General features: G+C 47.9%; 2 protein-coding genes across 4 annotated transcripts; both read left to right on the top strand.

Moving 5' to 3' along the window:
* The first annotated feature begins 455 nt into the window (after window positions 1–455).
* On the top strand, window positions 456–1,515 carry LOC128267466 (adenine phosphoribosyltransferase). The gene is made up of 3 exons (XM_053004302.1): window positions 456–651; window positions 716–953; window positions 1,027–1,515. Exons 1-3 carry the CDS (start codon window positions 563–565, stop codon window positions 1,261–1,263), a joined length of 564 nt encoding a protein of 187 aa, XP_052860262.1. The 5' UTR covers window positions 456–562; the 3' UTR covers window positions 1,264–1,515.
* A 2,504-nt stretch (window positions 1,516–4,019) lies between these two features.
* Window positions 4,020–15,821, top strand: LOC128267206 (LHFPL tetraspan subfamily member 3 protein). Of its 3 annotated transcripts, none has more exons than XM_053003997.1 (8): window positions 4,020–4,132; window positions 5,896–6,529; window positions 10,493–10,626; window positions 10,901–11,027; window positions 14,282–14,422; window positions 14,503–14,592; window positions 14,667–14,769; window positions 15,506–15,821. In XM_053003997.1, exons 2-8 carry the CDS (start codon window positions 6,388–6,390, stop codon window positions 15,573–15,575), a joined length of 807 nt encoding a protein of 268 aa, XP_052859957.1. In that variant the 5' UTR covers window positions 4,020–4,132; window positions 5,896–6,387; the 3' UTR covers window positions 15,576–15,821. The 3 variants fall into 3 exon arrangements, with proteins under 3 accessions (XP_052859957.1, XP_052859956.1, XP_052859958.1); XM_053003996.1 differs by lacking the exon at window positions 4,020–4,132 and adding an exon at window positions 4,695–4,772; XM_053003998.1 differs by lacking the exon at window positions 4,020–4,132 and adding an exon at window positions 4,695–4,772 and having other exon boundaries at window positions 14,503–14,604.
* Window positions 15,822–16,998: the final 1,177 nt, after the last annotated feature.

Below are 16,998 nucleotides of genomic sequence, written 5' to 3'. Positions count from 1 at the left end.
CAACGAAACTAAAAGTAGCACTAACAGAATTTTAGTAGCCATACTGGCAAGAACGATTATAAGTAAATTGTGGCGACGCCTTTTTGCTATTAGAAGATCAATTAGACAAAAATGGACTGTCCATTTGATGGAGCTTTATATAGGCGTTTTCGTGAGCTGTAAAATGATGGCTTTTATCAATTTATTGGTTGTCTGTGTTATTTTTGGGCTATCCTCGCCGCCCAGATAGCAGAGGTAATCATCTTCCGGTGGATACCGTAAAGTCATCGTCAAATCATCAAAACAAAAATTTGCAGTGATGCTTGTTTTCAAAATAATAATTACTGTTATACGCGCTCGCGCCGAATGTGTATAACAGTTGATGGTTGTCAATTCACATGTGTTCTGTCAATACAGATGTTTTCCATTTGCACTGCAAACATTAGCAAAGTCTTCTAATGCTGTTATCAGTTCTGGTGGTCTGATTGGGATGCTGTGTGAATAATCATTCCACATACCGTGTACCCTCGGCCAGTTCACGGTTTACGCGACGGTTTACCCCGACCATTAGATTCCTAAAAGAATGTCTTCCGATCAAAGTGCAAATGTGGAGCTGATTAAGAAACACATCGGAGAGTATCCGGATTTTCCGAAGAAGGGAATTCTCTTCAAGTGTGTTATCAATGAGAAACTGGTAAATTGTGTTATTGCTAAACTTATGTTTCCTTCATTTCAGAGATATCTTTACCGCCCTCCGTCATGGGGAAGTTTGCAAGGCCATCAAAAATGTGCTGCTTTCGTACGTCCGTGAGCAATGTCCCGATGTGCAGGTGATCGTCGGCCTAGAAGCGCGCGGATTTCTGTTCAGTCTGCTCATCGCTGCCGAGCTGGGCATTTCTTCGGTGCCGATTCGCAAGAAGGGTAAACTTCCGGGTTCATGCGCTCAGCAAGAGTATGTCCTGGAGTATGGAACTGTACGTGCACGATCTACGCCGAGATCATCCTTATCAGAGTTTGTTAAACATTGTTTTTCCATTCCGTTGACAGGATGTGTTCGAGATACAGAAGGGTAGCATAAGTTCCGGCCAAAAGGTGTTGATTATCGACGACCTGTTGGCCACCGGCGGTACGATGGATGCTGCAAATAAATTGGTCCAGCAACTCGGGGGAATCGTGGAGCAAAATGTCGTTATTATAGAATTAACGGAACTAGGGGGAAGGAAGAAGCTAGACGCGGCTGGAATCAACGTACATTCCTTTATACAATACGACGATATCGAGTGATAAACCATTCAGATATTGCCTGGCCCTATTTGCTATATTCTAAGCACGCTCAGCACGAAAAGACAGTTGTGATTAAGGTTGTTTATTTTTATTGTTTGCTGTATACTGCCATGTACGTGAAACGCGATTCTAGTTTTAGAAAAGCTAATGCGACAAAGAGTTTAAATCACTAAGTTCAAGAAACCATGTTAACTGAAGGTTTTTTTATTGTTATATAGTGATTTCCGAGGAATAAAAAGTAACTCGAACTGACACGACTTTTTCTATTTGTTCTTTGTAATCTTCTATTAAACATAATTTTACAAGACTATGGGCAGATCAGTGAATTAACTTCATTTGCTATTAAACAAAATTCATATAGTTTGGGGCTGACAAAGATTAAAACCCAATTAGTCACAACTACTTTCAGTGAAGAAACTTGTTTCGTTATTCAAACACATTGGTCAAAAGCCGTGTATGGCTCAACAATTTCAGTACTCAGCACGTGTAATGAGTTTTCATAGAAAATCAAGAAGATTGTACTATTAATTACAGCCGGTTGTAGAATTTCATTTAACTTTTTCGTATTATTATTTGACAGGCTTCAAGAGGCTTTTTTATGTACGATTGCAAACGTGCAAATTTTATTACCTTTTTGAGAAAATAGCAATCTACTAAGATAAACTACTAGCTGGCTTATTACGTTCGAGTTTTAAAAAGATGGTACGGAATTTTTAAAAATATGTTACTCTGGCGCATTTTCCTGGCGGTGGTATTGGTGGTCGCAATTTCCACATAGAGAAAATAGATAGAGAGAGAGAGAGAGAACCGGAGAAAGAGGTAAATCCAGAGAGGAAACGATCCTCGCTTTATGTGGCTGCAAAGCATAAACGTTCGGAAGATTGGTGGCCAAAGTTAGTTTCGTACGAGAAGTCGCGGTGAGAGGAGTTTCACGTTAGTTCGGTGCCGCAGTAAGCCAAACTCGATCCTACTTCGAAGGTTTGTGTAGCGTGCTTTGCCTTTCAACTCAAGTTCGGCTCAAGTTTCGACGCGATCGTGCGTTCCATTATGGGCCTGGTTTAGAGTGCGATCATTCTCTCATCTGCATGCTCAAGATTGTGTGCTTGTGGTGCTGTCCCGTGTTTGTAGTGGTAACGGCAGGACGGTCGTTGTTTCGTTCTTTCTGACCTGTCGGCCTGTTGTTGATTTCCCAACAACTTCACTCGCTGGCTAATACGATCAGCACGATCGAATCTTAAAGACCTAAGAAAAGGTTCATCATGCGGGCTGGCGGCCTTTCGAAAATAGCGCACGATTAACGGGCGAAGATGAGTGAAATCGACCCGTGACGGCAGTGGAAGTGTGTTAAATCCGGTTGAAAAGAATTCCTGTGCGTCTACAGACTTACTAACTTGCGCCTGCTAACGGTACGCGCTACGAGAGATGGAGCCATTGGTCCGGACTGCGGCTGGACACACAGCAGGGGTTCAGGCGGTTCGCGAACGAAAATTTTTCACACTAATCTACCCCACAAGGAGGTCAACTGCGTCAGCATCAACGGCCAGCAGCCCGCTCTCTGGGGCACACAAGACGGTGGCGATCAAGAACCGCGCGCTGTGATGTTATTTTATGAGACGTGCCGCGGTCAAGACGCAAAGAATGAAGACATAAACCATTCCGTTTTGTTGCCAATACGTGGGAATTCATCGTGCAAGCGTATAAGGAAATTTGAACAATCGGCCCGCTGTGGCCCATTATCTGGAACTGTGTGAGCTTGTGTTTGGCCTTCGTGGCCCCGTTGGGCTCTTGGTTCCGATCGACGAAGCGTTGCGACGAGGGCGCCAACTGTCAGCGCGAGACATTCGTTCGAAAGGATAAAAGCGCATTCCTTTTACGGCGCCAAACCGGACAAATTGACCGGAACACCTTCGAGGAGTCGACCTTGAGTGCGAGCTAGGTGAAGCCCGAACTCGGTTCGGGAGAAGGAATTAATAAAAATAAGAGGATGTTGTCGCTAAACAGTGCCCAACTTGTGTGAACGCGGTAGAAATAACGTGCCTGATTTTAACAGCTTCTTGGGAGATCGCTTCGAAGGTGAATCTCACCTGGAAAGCTCCGGCAATGAACGCAAAGCCGGCCCTTTTGCACCCGCTAAGCTTGTTCTGTTGACCCCAAGTTTCCATTCCAACGCGACGCGCTGAATCATTGGGCTTTCTCGCCCGTCCGATGACGACGGAGCCGGTCGGTGTTGGTGCCGCGTTCTGCGGTGATCTCAGTTTACCCGTTCGTAAGCTTAAAAGTACCAGGCGATCAGCACGCCGCGCAGCACGCGCTTACGGACGGACAAAGGTGGTAAAGTCAAAGTCGCATAGCATACGGCGGGATGGTGCAGCGTCGATCGAGGAACGGGCGGAGTCTGTCTCACTTGCACCCATGGCCACATTCTAGCCCCATGGGAACGGGAAGCGCACGAGGACGCGCAACCCGCACGTTGTTTTCGGGACGGAAAGATACCTGCGACGACGGCGGCAGTGTTTGTGGTGTGTCAGCTCTTCTTTCTTGTGGGCATATGGTAGCGGGGCGTGGAACGGCAGGGCAGTGAAGAGAAACCACAGCACCTGACGGGCAACCCGATCTTTCTCCCTCTCGCTCGTCCGCGAAGCACCTCTACAGTGATCGTGGCTTATAGGAAGGAAGAGAGCGGCAGATTGCAATTGGTTGCCAGCTACCTTCACCACGGGTAGGCCGCAAAGCTCATGGTGACCAGTTTCGTTGGCGTCCGGGAAGATCGCGGTCGAAGATCGTCGCAGTGACGGAACTCACACACGCGCGTTATCGTTCAATCGAAAGACTGATGAGACGACTTAGGGAATGTAAACAAATAACAGGAGTATGTGCAACTTTTCGTAACCGAAACACGTATTTGGGGCACGAATTTCACAATTTCGAAGATCTGCTTAAACGTAGGACTATTAATCAAAATGACAGCAGCCCCCCGTTTTTGTTGTTGAAGAACGCTACGGCGAACTTCGGAGCATTAAAGTGATGTGAAGAAGATGTGCCTTTACCACCACAAGTGGGGTTCATCGAAACGAGGTCATGTCTGGCAAAGAGAGGCAACAAAACAGAAAGAAGAACTCGTCGGCGGCGGTCGGCAGCAGAAACACTTCTACCGCGTAACGGGGCGAGTTAGGAATTTTATTAGCATCGAGAGCCTAGTTTACACGCCAAATGGCTACCGATCACGATCATTGAGGACGTGCTGTTTATTCTTCGCCAGCAGCATCACAATCGTATCGGTGTTGAGCTAACGGCGTATGCGGGTGTGCATTGGAAAGGTTACGTAAGCTGCCCGGCGACCCGAACGAAAGACTTCAACGAACGTGAATGATACGAACCGGGCAAAGAGATGGGTCTGTATTCGCTTATTGGTTGTTGAAACAGTTAAACTTTGTGGCAGAGGAAGTTTATATTTTCATATGTTGGTCACATTAATTAAATTAGTGAACATACTGTTCCAGTAGGTCTGGGTAAGCAATAAACGAAATCTTCAAATCTTCAGTTAACCCAGAAACAATTCGGAAAAAGGGTACACACACGAGAGCGCCCCCGGATGATCTGCCATCGCGGACCGAAAGGAAAAGGAACGGTTTGCGAGATGCGCCGATATGGAAAAGTGATTTGCTGGCCGAACCGAAACGGAACACGGGTTTTAATGCTCATGTAACACAGGGCTGCGGTATCTCACGGTGGTTCCATGCGCACCACCAACATTTCTCAGTTGTTGTATTGTTAATATGTTGCAATCGCCGGTGCCCGCGGTGCCTGAGTGAAGTATTTAGTTATTTCATCTCGTTCACTCCTTCTCTTCCTCGACTGGAAGACGGAAGTGTGAAGGAAATTTGTCTGCAATGAAACGATTCCTCCTTGCAGCGCGCGGGCGCGTGTACGGATGACTGTAAAGTGGTGCCACTGATTTGATTTTGATTACATAAATTACTAGATCGGCACGTGGGATGAGCAGAAGCGGGCAAACATGTGTCTACGCCATTGCTTGGGGTGTTGGACGGGGCATCCTGTTGGTGTTGGGTGAAGTTCGTTAACTGATTTGTCGAGAGCCTTGTGCTTCGGGCGAAAACAAACACAGGCCGCGAATCGTTGAGATTGTTTAATCGGAAGTGGTAAATATCAACAAAACGGAAGGTAATGGGCTTTTGGGATCGCTTGATTTTATAATTAGTTTTCGTTTGGAAGCTGAAAACGATAACGGAAGATAACTTCCGCACGGAGCTGGCAATGGAAATTGGCCGAAGAACCGATAAATGCACGATCAGAGTGTATTGGTTGTGCCTAATTCCGAGGGCCACTTCACTGCACGAGCAACTATGCCTGTGGTTTACAGGTCCCGTTTGAGCCTCTGCAAAAGTGACTGCAACGATAACTACATTAAGTATTAATTACCATACGCAATACGCTCAGAAAGCGCTCTGGTTGCCATCATGATCGTCGAGAAAATTGAAACAAACACCGATTTCCTAGCCTTTCTTCGATGCTGCTGATCGTATCACCCGATCCAAGGGGGAAAGGGCCGTGATGAGCTAGAGAGCTTTTTGCAACGGCCGCCCGTACTGACGCCATATTTTCTTTCGACAGAAATCAACACCTACGGCCAGCCATCCAGCGTTTGCGATCTTCGTCGTCGTCCAGTTGCGGTTAGTCCAGCGGCGTCCATTTCAATCCCACAACTGTCCCGCAAGCCAGGAGCCGGCCAGCCACCACTTCACGGTGTATGATCCGGCGGTGGTTAGGAAACCGTTGCGAGGCGAAGCGTCGTCGTCATCGTTGGCTCGAAGCGCTCAAGTGAAAATTTAACCAACGCTGGCGACAATTTAGTGCCGCCAAGTTTGCCGGAGTGAGAGTGAACCACTTCAATGTGGTAGCGGCTGGTAGTACATCGTTAGTGTGTGTGTGCAAGCGTATGTGTACCGTTTTGCCCTGGGCAAAGGTTGTGGAAGGTGCTTAAGGTTTTTGTGAGACCCTTTTCGCTGCTCTGCGCTTCGTGAAACTCGTGCGTGCGTGTCATCGGCGTAGTTTGCATCGAAACAACAATCGTGATCGTAAAAAAGTCAAACAACCCCGCTCGCAATGGGAACGAAGATCGAGTATGTCGATTCGAGCCACATGTACGCGACGAACTACATTCGCAACTCGAAAGCGATCGCCGTCCTTTGGGCGATCTTCAGCATCTGCTACGCCATCATCAGTGTTGTGGCGTTCGTAACGCCAGGTAAGTTTACGGAAACAGCTGGTAAAGTGTTCTCATTCATTCTTTGTTTCTCGATACCGACTTGGAGTACAGTTTTCTTTAAGCCATTCCAGTTGATAGATTTAATAAGGAGAATTAATAAGTTTGGATCATCACATTCTTGTAGTTGCAAAATATGTGTTTGGGATAAACTCTCCATAGAACAGAGCGTCGGAACATCAAGATAGTTGCGCAAGAAATCGTACTTCACGCGGCGTATGGCGAGTTGATTGAATTCTTCCTTTTTCCTCTGTTTGGCGTGTGTTTCGTAACTCGGGCACGCTCCGTTTGCTGCCGTATCGCGAAATGTGTGACATTTCGGTGCAAAACGTCGAAATTAATATGCTGAAAACGCAACCTCCTGGGGGGTTTCAGCGCGCATGGAAGCCTTTTCGGGTACGCTTTTGTTTTAAAAGCGGAGCATGGTAAATGTGTCAAAGCAAATGGCGTGGCAATTTCCATTCCGTGCTATCGTGCCGGGCAATTAGCGAGGTGTTGTGACAATGAAACGAATTCAACGATTATCTTGCGCCTAACGGAGGTTATGCGAATAAATCAATATAAGCAACATAGCCGAGTGTTTCGATTAGTGTCTACATTGAAATTGAGTTGTTAGGAACTTTTGAAGCTCGTTTTTCGAATGATCAAACGAGTTGAGTGAAATCGTGAGAGAATCGAATGCCTCTGGCTTCGTTTTGGTGCACTGTATTAATTGCATCGATTGGATAATTGGACACCCGGATGAAGTGACGGAGGGCGATCCGTCAGATCGGGTTTATGAGAGAAAGTAAGGTTGTTGATTCGCAGGACCCTTCGCGTAGGACCAGGCGAAGTAACAGTGCAAACAACACATTAAACAGCGCAATCGCTCCATTACCAATGCGCTACCGTTCGTGCCTCGGATGCGGCAGCGCACCGATTGTATAGAATTTTTTTCGCGCAAATTAGCTCTTAATGCTTCACATAACGGAGGGCAGTTGAGTGGATTTTACAGTACTTTAGTACTTTGAAAAGCGTTTCATTCCTTCTACACCCATTGAGATGCTGTGGCGAGTGGAGGATCGTTAACAACTTCCCTTTAACGGTTCGTTGTTCGCACGTAGCGAGCGAGACAATGGGTAGTTTACCGCTAGTGAACGAATGATATGGTGTAATTTTCCACCGAAATAACAGGTGGCCACTGCTCAGAAAATGGAATTCAGCGGCATCAGGTGGTGCGTCAACCTGTCGAAAAGTTCCCAGCTACGCCCGTAAAGGAGGTCGGCTCGTCTTCGTCTTGCACCGAAAGAATTTGAGCCAACACCCAGCCAGAGGTCAGCTGTGAACGGTGGCCGGTATGAAGCGTGGCAAGTGTCCACACGGTCCAGCCTCCGATCCGCCAATCGATCCGTCCATCGTTCGTGACCTCTACGCCCGAGGCTGGTGTCCAAACATCGCCTCGCTTTTGGTGAGGTGGAGCCGCCGCGTCTATTGCACCGAACCACCCAATTGTGCCACAACACATTGCGCAGCTTTGGGCTGCAATAGTTCGAGACGGTCAAAACGGTGCCGCCAATTGGACCACTTTTCGCAAGCTCCACTTAAACCCGCGGTGTACGTATATGGCTGCCGTGAGCCAGCGAGTTCCGTTTGCCATTAGGATTGGGGTCTTTGTTTTGGTTGCGGCAGCGTTTGATTTGCCCACTTCTACACTAGTTCGCTTTTTAGGCAACGAGATAATGTCCCCGAGAAGCTGTTACTCTTGAGCATAAAACGGGCAAAGATTATGATCTCAAACCATCTGTAAGAGATATTTTATTTGTTGGTATTTGTTGGCCAAGAGTGGAGCGGGTTTTTAATGTATGCTCTGAACAAAACAGACAGTTATGAAATCAGATACGAGGTTTCGCTTGTTGTACTTTAATCACAATTAAATTTAATGTCAAGGTTTGATCTCAAGGAATCTTTTGGATTGGAACCATACCGATAATCCACACTAACCGTTCTAACTCTTACAACAATCTCTATTCTCTATTGTAATAATCTATTTGTTGGACATCGAAATTGTGTGCTTATGTCCAGTCTTGCAAAACCTGAGCAATCGACCCCTTGATCACCTCGATGACAGCAGCGATCGTTGTGTTCAATTTGTGCATTTTCTCTAGCAAAATAAAAGCTAATAAATCAAAGCGTCCCGGTCGTCGCACTCCGGCTCGGAACATCGGACTCCGGATCCCTTCAGACGCGCTGAGGGTGCTGAAATCCATCATAGTAATCATAATGATTATCGCGGTTCGCGGCCCCTTTCTCGTTTTGCACATAAGAAGCATGAACGAAAGCAACCCGGGCCCGGTGATGCAATAAAATCGCCCGTGACCGGAAAGTAAAAGTTTTTCACCATCATCTTCAGCTGGCTGGTTCAGGGGGGAGTTATGGCGGTGGCGGTTGGCGAAATTTTTAATCGCGCCCAATTTTCCCCATTTCATTCATGGCGGCCCCGCGGGCCGCAGATCACAGACCGAGCGGCAGCAGAGCGGTATGCTGCTGCTGCTAATTCGTCGTCTGATTAAGACGAATTGAACCGATTGCATTGTTCACTTGCGCGAAGCTAATTTGTGGTTTGAGTTAAGCTCGTGCCCGGAAGAGCGAAATGAAGGAAAATAATACAATCTTCGAGCCTTTCGCCCTGGTGCGACACCCCGCTTGGCGCTTTGGCACTGCGGGCAGGCTAATTAGTGGCCAGGTTTCTGGCGGGCACCGGCTTTTCCATCTCGCTGGTCATCGGGCAGACGGGCTGGCGAAGAAAGATGATTTGCATGTTTCAAGATTCATTTCGTAGCGCCTTAGCGCCCGGCAATCATTTCATCGAGATGGCGGCTCATATTTGGTCAGAAGGCAGGAGAAAAGGTTTTTTGGTCGGTTATCTAACCTACCGAGTCGATGTCGACGCGAAGGCAGAAGAGATGAAGCGTCGGTCAATTTTTTTTGCGATAATCAATCATTACTTCCCGTTGCTCCACAAGATGGTGAACGCTCGAAGCAATTGGAGAAAGACCAACACAGGCGAATGGAAACCGAATAAGGCCCGAACGCAAAGAACGTCTCTACCAAATTCTTTAACGCAAATATAACTGTTTAACAAATCAACCTTCAAATCAAGCCCGTTTCGCAACAAGCATTTCAATTGGCATGTAAATAAGGCTTCAAGTCTGCGATTTTGGTTCGGTTAAGAATGATCGACTTAAACCTTATTACATACCGCCGAAGGACATTTGTTCGAATCCGTTCTTACACAACCCCGCCTTGGTCGGTTGGCAAAACACTAAGCACCGGCGAAACCGTTAAGCGGCGAACTTAGACCAAACCCCACGGCCTTATGCAATCGCCCGGTCGCTTTGAACAATTTGTTGGTTTAAGCATAATGCGCTTGGCGCGGTGATTTGTGGTCCTTTTTGACCCTTGGCGAATGCCACGCCTGGTGTGCCCTTTCACGGGCAGGGGGGCTGGGGGGGGGGGGTCCACTTTCTGTACGGAGTTTGCGTGCTCCATTGGCCGTGCTGGAAAGTGCTCCGTCGCGCTGCAACAACGAGAGGTTAGTGTCCGATTTGATGTTGCACGCGGTTTAAAATGGCGCAGCGAACCCCTTTGGCCACGGCGGCCAGAGATTTTGGCTTCGTTCTGCTGCCGGTCGGCTCGGTTTTTGTGGTTTTACGAGACGATGTTATACAACATTGGGCCGCCGCGGCGGTGGTGTGTCTTGAAACGAAATACAGGAAATGTTCGGTCTGATCTGTCAGGAACCGGCGCAGTGTAATTGGTTCCATTGACACACGCACGCACAGTAACACCGGGTAATGGTGCGTGGCAAATGGACGCGTTCGTGACGCAAACTTGTTAACCTCACGGCACGCGTTTCACGGGACATTTAATTGTGAGCGAAACTGTAATCTTGTACTTACTTTGCAGAATGGGTTGGCGACTCCGATTCCGATGCCGGCGGTCGGCTGGGCCTGTGGCAGATCTGCCAGAAAGATGATCTCAACGATAGCTGTAGCGGCAAACTGGAAGAACTGCTCGAGATGCAATCCATAGCCTTTCAGGTGAGTGAACCCCACCCGGGAGGGGGAGATTAGTCGACTTAACACTTAGCAGACGTGAGTAGAGCACTGCCCTTCGGGGGACCGTTACGTTCGAGAGTGGTTTCACGGAATAAATTACACGCCCGAGGTCGATGCAAATCGGTTTCGGGCTCACGAAAAAGAGGTTCTTTGCCTTGGGTCCGGTGAACGGTTCTTAACCTGGTGCCACCCCCCTGGTGATCAGTGACCGCATTAAGAGAGTGCTCTAGAAACTAATCTTCCCCGTTGTTTGTAGGTAGCGACCGTGTTTTGTGGACTGGCCGTAGGCACCGCTGCGCTGGCGATCTGCTGTCTGCTCCTGATGGTGTTCATGAAGTCGACGACCGTTTTTCACATTTGCGGCTGGATGCAGATGCTCTCGGGTGAGTAACTTTCTTCCTCGCGATCTTCAAGAGGCGGATCCGCGGTGTTCCTTCCGCTACTCGATGGCACTCAACGGCACGGCACAATGGTGTGTGAAACAGACAACTTACAAACCCGCCAGTGTTTGTGGGGAATTTGGCAGATAATTTGTGGGAAACGCTCACAAAATGTCGGCATCGGCATCGGGGGCCGTTCGAGCGCGTGCGCTCGCGCACACTTCTTTCTCAGCGAGGGCCCCCCAAAAGTTCATTAGCGCCTGGCTACAATTAGTCATTCGGTGGAGAGATCAGAGCTTTACGGTCGCGCGCGTCTTCGATTCTTCGCCAAATGGCGGAAGCAATCCCGAGACGGTTCACAGTCGCATGCGGAAGCCGGGCAAGGTCGGTGTGGTGGAATAAACCCGATAACCGCCCACCGACGACGGCACTCCCTCGCGGGACCGAAGATACGTTGAATTGCCAATTTTCCACCCTGTGACGGGCGATCTCGGTGTTCGAGCGGAATCATAACAAAGAGGCTGGCGAGGGCATTGAAAAGGCTTCCACTTATTCGCTCGGAAATAGCTACTCAACTGCCCCCATCTGGGCCGCCCATCTTCCCGAAGGCGTGATCGGAATCCGGTTTACGTGCAGTTCGAGTACTCTGACTGCTTCGCCTCTTGTGGTGGTGGCTGCCCGATCCACTTTGAAGGCCGACGATTAGGCCGGTCCGAGTCGATGCAAAGCGTTGCCAGCCTCAACATCATCATCATCATCATCGTTGTGAGTGGACCGGTTTCTTAAATTGGTCTCTGGCGAACGTCGACGACTGGCTCCGGCCAGGGGAACGATTGTGCAAAAGAAAGCTCTTCCATTCCGGAAAAGAAAGAGAAATTGCTTTGAGCCGCGGGTCCCGGGTCCCCCTCATGCACTCACACACACACACACATAATCTGTGGGTCAGTTCGATCGATCGGTGCTGCTCGTGGTCTTTCACTCGAGAGAGATCCGCGGAAGTGGGTCATTGTCACTATGGCGCGCTGACGGGCCGCTACCTACATGTGCCATGGCCCTTCATTGGGGGACACCTTTTTTTGCCTTTGCTGTGGCCTTCTCGAGTTTCGAGCAGTGAAAGGACGACTTTTCTCTCGCGCGACCATCGTCGAAGCGGTGGAAAATGAAAGCATCCAAATCGCGACGGTTTCCCGGTGCCCGATGCGATCTGGTTGCGATCCCACCGCGTAGATCCAGATGTCGATTTCCGCCCGCTTGGAACTGACCTTTATCGTGGTTAACGACCGGTTTATCGTGCGGCGGCGTGGTCGGGAAACTAGTTTCGCTAGGCTGGCCAAGTTTGTTGACTTTTCCTACGCTAGCGAGCCCGAGCCGGTGCTCTTATTTCGTCCTGGACAATGTTGCCGACGTGTGGTATACGCTTTTGTTTTTCGCACAGTGAAAGTTGATTTGAAAGTAAAATGGGATCTAAACAACGGCGGGCTTCATGTAGATCTATGCCGTTTTAGGACCCTCTGTCGGTCAGGCTATCCGATTTGCGGATCGGTTCGGTGATCGAGCATTGAAGTAATAAACCATTCACTTCGCATACGTGTACATTTTTATGGGCAGTGCTTGAATTGAGGATGCGCTTTATGGCTCGGAAGATACGTTCGCAAAACCGAAAGGACGGGGCCAATGTGTAAGAGCTTATGACCCAATACGGCGGCCCGCCATCAAATCATCCATTTCAGCTACCGTTGAACAACGCGAACCCAAAAATTACGCAGCCAACGATTTGCCATTGGCCACAGATCGGCCACAAATATGATTGAGGACACTGAGGCAACCGTCTGGGGGCGTTGTGCATAAGACCCGGTGTGCTGTTTACTTTCGTTTGTTCCTTTCCATTCATATGACCCACTCTGGGGTGCGCTTTGGCTGGCGAAATGCCAAACAAAATTTTCGGATGAGTTTACGGTCCACCATTACCGGGCATTGCGTGTCCTGTTTCGAACGTGAAAAAGAAAAGCCATGACGTAACCGGCGTGGTAGAAAAATACGCAAACGCTGCTGCGCAGCTTTAAATCGGTTTGGATTTGTAGGATTGGAAGCCGATGAGGAAGCCGGGTTCCGCCTGGAAGAGCACATTGGACAACATTCCGCGTCGTTTGGGACAATCGGTGATCGAAACGATTTGTTTTTTTTGTGGTTTTCGTGGCGCTGACAAGTTTTCACTGAGACGACGGCAATGATTGTTTCAAATGAGCGGACACTTTCATTGCTTCATTAATGACTTCTTCCTGGTGTGGCGAAACTTTCCACTATGATATCCGGCAAAATCCGAAAGGAGGCGGCAGATTGAATTATGCTGTGGCCACGACCTGAGCGTCGTTAAAACGACCACTTGTGCGCCCTCCATTTCCGGTGTGGCGTCGTGAGCACTTATGATGAGCCACAAATGAAGCGCCCAGTTATGATCCGGCGCGGTGTGTCTTTTTAACGCGACCGTCGCCCTGTTTGCAATTTGTTATTCACGTCTCTCTGGTTTGGCGGAAGTTCGTTTTCGTGACCGTTACAAAAACTAAAAATGGTGTCGTAAACGTTTTTAGAGCTTTTCACTGCCATTTGGCGCATTCCCAGGGCCGGTTTAGTCATTCGTCTGATGGATTTGTTCAATTCCGTGGCTCGGAGATGCGGAGGCCTCGAAAAGGGCCATAAGGGTAATGTATGCAAATTTGTTTTTTCTTCTCTGCCCACCTATGCGGACAACGTTTGAGCGCGGGGGCATCGGGTGTTGGTGCGTAATGTGTTTCACTGTGTTATCTGATGGTTCCGTAAGTTTTCGCATTGTGTTCCTGTGGGCTGTGCGAAACCCATCGTCATTTCCTCGCTCACTTGTTTTTGGTTGTCAGTGCATGATGTTGATATAATTGTGTGTGAGCATTTTCATTCGGCTTCGGAGAGGAATGCGCAGGCCCCCCCCCCCGGGGAAGATTGTTGGCGCTACCTTACTCGACTGCGGTTAAGTTTCTGTGCAGTGGCACGATCTTCAATGGCCGCGGTTCGCAAATGTCAAACGACGCCATTCTTTTCATTGCGGTACTGATCGTGCATGGGATTGCAGCCTGGGATGGGTAAAAGTGTTGTGCAATCCTGCACACCCCGTCTGCCGGTTCGGAGCAAGCGAAGTAGATGCTACTATGGGACTTAATGGGATCTTTGAAAAGAGTTGAACAAGTTGAACGTTGGAGATTAACATTCGGTCATTTACTTCACAGCCCTGTGCATGGTGATTGCCTGCGTTTCGTTTCCGTTCGGATGGAACTCGGACGAGTTTCGTAAAGTTTGTGGCCCCGAATCGAACCGGTTCGAAGTTGGACTGTGCAGCATGCGTTGGGCTTACCCGCTGGCAATAATTGGTAGGTTAAAATTTGTTTAGGCGCACCTCCCTATTACTATGCACATGATTTGAATCCACTAATCCATCTGTTCGATTCAGCTTGCATCGATGGCTTCATCTTGGCCACACTTTCGTTCATCCTGGCGACGCGACACGTACGCTTGCAGCCAGAACCGCAGTATCAAAGCAGTACGTATAAAGGTTGGCCGCAAGGATTCGCAAGTGTTTCATACATGCCGCTCCAATCACTGTTTCTGTTTCAGGGGAAATCAACAACGCGTACGTTACGGATGCAGTCAGTATTGCGGGCTCGAGGAAATCGTTGAACCTTCAACCGGTGCTGCTAGTGGCGCCTCCACACCACATGTAAGTAGATCAAGCTTAAGATACTTTCGACCGAAAAATCCTTTGGATCTCTCTCTCTCTCTGTAGGACCCAGTAAACAAGTAATTATTATTCGCCGTCCGAAGTATCCAACCCATAAACTATTATTTAAACGTTTGATAGAATACTTATTAGTCTATTTGTTCATCCAAACTTAAATCGATATTATCTACTTGATTAAATACATGATCAATCGAGATATCGTCATTAATGTTTTCCTCCATGATAAAGAAATCTTTAACGATATCATGAAAAGTCAGGTTTTCTCAGCTGACCCCCTATATTGTATTATTGATCCTCGTATTAGATGATGATGATTTATCGTTGTTCGAACTCACTATTTAAACTCACACAAATTTGATACACCCTTAACTGATTTTTTTCGTGTGAAAAGAATGCATTCACCGAGAAAATAATTAAAAAATTTACCACAAACTAAATATTTACCATATTTTTTTCTCATGGCACGTAACGCAACCGTAACTTATGTGTAATGTATCCTTAGTTATGTGGAATATCCTTAAAGTATGTAACCACTACCGAGCGGAACGATCTTTTCTTGATCCTCGTTTCCATTAGCGTGTCGCAATGAGTTCACGGCTTTCCCACACCCTAATTACACGGCGGTTGGGTACCTTTTATTTTCATAAAACCCTCACTTTTTCTAAACTAATTACACTTAACTTATGACCGCTTTTCCCTCCGTTTTCCTCCGTAGGACCGATACGCTATCGAGCAGAGTCTATCGTCCCGACTACCACAGCTCGCTCCACCAGTTTCAACTGTAACTCCAGCTAACGCGTATAATTTATTGAACCGGATCGCGAAACTTCCGGAGGAAAAAAAAAACCGGAAACCGGATAAAATGGAAAACCTATACAAACAAAACCGAAGAGATGGACGCAAAGTGCAACGTGTAGGTTTAGTTTCAACTTTTCCGCTTTTCCCTGATTCTGTTTTGTTACGTATAAATATTTTAATCGCTAGGGTAGTTGTTTTTTCGATTTTTAGCGAAAATTAGACCTATGTAACGAGATAATCTACCAAAAAAAGGATACAAAACCTTTTCTTACCCAATCTTAATGTTTATGAATGATCAAAGGCGAGCGAGAAAGAAAAACACAGCCGTTGACTCATTAGGTTGATGCCCGGCGACTGTATTTAGCACCGAGGCGGTGCTAAATAAATATTTCATTAACTTCATGGCCGTTATCGGGTGACTTTGATTAGGGTTCATTATTTAGTCCAACCACGGGTCCGGACGCGACATCTTGACCAGCCACACAGCGCACATGCAAATGTTAATCATGTGTGAACCGTTGAATATTCATATTTCGTACAGCACGTACATTTGAATAAATTTATTTATCTCTTCTCTTTTTTCGCATCATCGCCGCTTCGGTCGGAGTGCATCGTTTGATCAGTGCCCGTGTCGAACCGTCGATATCGATTGGTAACTGACATCGACCGCCAACATTGTCCACCTCGTGCGCTTTCTGTTGAGCCGCATGACGAGGGACTATTCGACTGCCATAGCTAATCGCAGAGAGGCTATTAAAAGTGATAGGTTGTATTACCTCCGACGCTGTTCATTCATAAATTTCGCGCTAACCACAAGGGAAATAGATCGTACTGCATAACAGCTGTAATGGCCGGGGAGCAGTCTTCTGACGACTGCAGTGCGTCCGAGCAACGTGCGCGATCCCACGTAAGCATCGCTAGGAATTAATCTTCTTATGCAGTTTCCCTCTTGACCTGCCCGCCCAGGCTGCCCTCGGCGGGAAGCAGTAGGTGATGAAAAGCTTAGTAAACGCGGGATAAGTGGAAATACAGCACGGACAATCGTAATGGCGAGCGTGTAGTCGCCATGCGACGGCTTAATTACCTTTCCGATGCCGACTCCAGGGCAACTCGTGTGTGGTGTTCTTGAACTTGTGCACTGTGTGTCGCACGTTGCCCCGCAATTAGTGTCCTCGGCGAGAGCGAGAAAAGCAACCGAAAGAGATCACACTCCAGATATGCAATTGCCCTTTGGGGAAGGCGGGACCGCGACCGACTGCGTTGAAGCTTTTCACTTTGCGCGCGAATGGGAAGCCACGTGCCCGCCCGGGAGCACGGTGAGGCGTCCACATGGACGAGCGGATGTTGCGTGTTGTGGTCTGCGACCGCTTCGTTAGGATCTAATTATTTAATTGACGATCGGTGATGATG

Source organism: Anopheles cruzii, chromosome 2 (genome assembly GCF_943734635.1).
Source record: "Anopheles cruzii chromosome 2, idAnoCruzAS_RS32_06, whole genome shotgun sequence".
In the NCBI taxonomy this organism is placed as follows: Eukaryota; Metazoa; Arthropoda; class Insecta; order Diptera; family Culicidae; genus Anopheles; species Anopheles cruzii.
This window is presented reverse-complemented; position numbering and strand designations above follow the sequence as displayed.